The following is a 2,500-nucleotide window of genomic DNA, read 5'->3' as shown; positions in this document are numbered from 1 at the left end:
TCCTTCATCCTCCTCTCCACCTTCAGCTGCTTCTGTCCATCTGTCTGTCTTCTTAAAATAAGTACACCGTGAGGCGGAAACCCCCTTTCACCTTCCAAAATACACACACACACACACACACACACACACACACACACACAAACCGCTTCATCTCTCCAAACATGTTTTTATTAATGATAAGACTAATTACTTTTATGACGTATGTGGGTGTGATTTGTAATCTGGACACACACACACACACCTTGACAGTACAGTGTAACGATGGGAAGTGAGTGTGTGTGTGTGTGTATGTGTGTTTTGCATGTTGCCTGCTCTCATCTCCATGTTTGCATGCTGATTCACACCCCTCTCTAACACCCGGTTGCCAGATTGGACTATTTTATGCCTGTTTAACCCATCTTTTTCACCTTATCATTTTCTTAAAACTCACTCTATCACTCTATCAGTCACTCTATCAGTCACTCTATCAGTCACTGTATCTCTCTATCAGTCACTCTATCAGTCACTCTATCTCTCTATCAGTCACTCTATCAGTCACTCTATCAGTCACTCTATCTCTCTATCAGTCACTCTATCAGTCACTCTATCTCTCTATCAGTCACTCTATCACTCTATCAGTCACTCTATCAGTCACTCTATCACTCTATCAGTCACTCTATCAGTCACTATATCAGACACTATATTACTCTATCAGTCACTCTATCACTCTATCAGTCACTCTATTAGTCACTCTATCACTTTATCAGTCACTCTATCAGTCACTCTATCACTCTATCAGTCACTCTATTAGTCACTCTATCACTTTATCAGTCACTCTATCAGTCACTCTATCACTCTATCAGTCACTATCACTTTATCAGTCACTCTATCAGTCACTCTATCAGTCACTCTATCACTCTATCAGTCACTCTATTAGTCACTCTATCACTTTATCAGTCACTCTATCAGTCACTCTATCACTCTATCAGTCACTATCACTTTATCAGTCACTCTATCAGTCACTCTGTCAGTCACTTTATCAGTCACTTTATCACTCTACCAGTCACTCTATCACTCTATCAGTCACTTTGTCAGTCACTCTTTCAGTCACCCTGTCAGTCACTCTATCACTCTGTCAGTCACTCTATCAGTCACTCTATCACTCTGTCACTCTATCAGTCACTTTATCTATCACTCTATCAGTCATTCTATCACTCTATCAGTCACTCTATCTGTTTGTCTGTTTGTCTGCAAATGTAAGCTTTTTATAACTTATAAATCACCAACCAGGCAACCCTTATCAACCTGCATCGCGGATGCAGTGCAATCTGGCAACCCGGACAGCACCCTTCACTCGGGCAGCTGTTCATCCTCCCCACACACACACACACACACACACACACTTCTCTGTCGTTTAGCTATTTGATTGATTATTAGATCAGTGACTGCGCTCAGGATCTCATCCTCTAAAGCAAGGTATTCAGGATATTCTACCGCACTCCTCACTGCGTGTGTGTGTGTGTGTGTGTGTGTGTGTGTGTGTGTGTGTGTGTGTGTGTGTTCTGACACTTGGGAGTTGTTCTGACAGAAGTGTGTGTGAGTAGAGTCGCAGGTGTGTGTGTGTGTGTGTGTGTGTGTGTGTGTGTGTGTTCTGACACTTGGGAGTTGTTCTGACAGAAGTGTGTGTGAGTAGAGTCGCAGGTGTGTGTGTGTGTGTGTGTGTGTGTGTGTGTGTGTGTATTGAGGAGAAAAGGAGACTCTGTTCCACTTTATCTAACTTTATTTTCACCCGGCAGTGTGTGTGTGTGTGTGTGTGTGTGTGTGTGTGTGTGTGTGCTTGTGTTTGATGCCCCTGCGCGCGCCGTGCGGCAGCAGGAGATGAGTTCGGTGTGGAAGAGACTGCAGCGCGTGGGGAAGAAGGCCACCAGGTTCCAGTTCGTGGCTTCATATCAGGAGCTCACAGTGGAGTGCACAAAGAAATGGTGAGATTTCATACTTCACTTTATACCTGCGCGTGCGTGTGTGTGTGCGTGCGTGCGAGTGTGTTCCGTTAGAGCGCAGTTTCCTGTGTGCGCGCGCGTGCGTGTGTGTGAAGACTGAACTGAGACTTTTGTAGTGTTTTTTTAATCACTTTTTTAAAGTAATCACTTTGTAACACACACACACACACACACACACACACACACACACACACACACACACACACACACACACGTCCTTCTTTTCTTATTTATCAGCGGTCGCGCGCCGCTTCCGTATTATATGTAATATTAATAAACTACTTTATAAGGCCGCGTCCCAATTCACCCGAACACAGTAAGATACTGTATGCAGTGACTCAGAGCAGGGATGTGTCCCAAATCATCAGCTCTTTAAAACCTGAAAGAGACATGACAAAGCAGTGTGTGTGTGTGTGTGTGTGTGTGTGTGTGTGTGTGTGTGTGTGGACTTTCTTCCTTCAGTACAAAGTTTCATTTTAACATACATTACACTGTGTGTGTGTATGTGTATGTGTGTGTGT

The 2,500-nt window shown here is 43.9% G+C and overlaps 1 protein-coding gene across 11 annotated transcripts in view; it reads left to right on the top strand.

Annotated features, from left to right (window-relative positions):
* The first annotated feature begins 1,320 nt into the window (after positions 1-1,320).
* The window catches only part of ehbp1l1b (EH domain binding protein 1-like 1b), a 22,659-nt gene continuing 21,479 nt past the window's right edge, over positions 1,321-2,500 (top strand). For 2 of the 11 annotated variants that reach the window (XM_083567787.1, XM_083567781.1), the window contains exons 1-2: positions 1,321-1,455; positions 1,852-1,961. In XM_083567787.1, the coding sequence (XP_083423913.1) occupies positions 1,858-1,961 (104 nt within the window). In that variant the 5' untranslated portion in view covers positions 1,321-1,455; positions 1,852-1,857. Of the gene's footprint in view, positions 1,456-1,698; positions 1,962-2,500 lie in introns of those variants that run through there. The other 9 variants (XM_083567788.1, XM_083567784.1, XM_083567786.1 and 6 more) reach the window with 6 other exon arrangements.

The sequence above is a fragment of the Silurus aristotelis genome, assembly GCF_946808225.1.
Source record: "Silurus aristotelis genome assembly, chromosome: 18".
NCBI classification, from domain to species: Eukaryota; Metazoa; Chordata; class Actinopteri; order Siluriformes; family Siluridae; genus Silurus; species Silurus aristotelis.
This window is presented reverse-complemented; position numbering and strand designations above follow the sequence as displayed.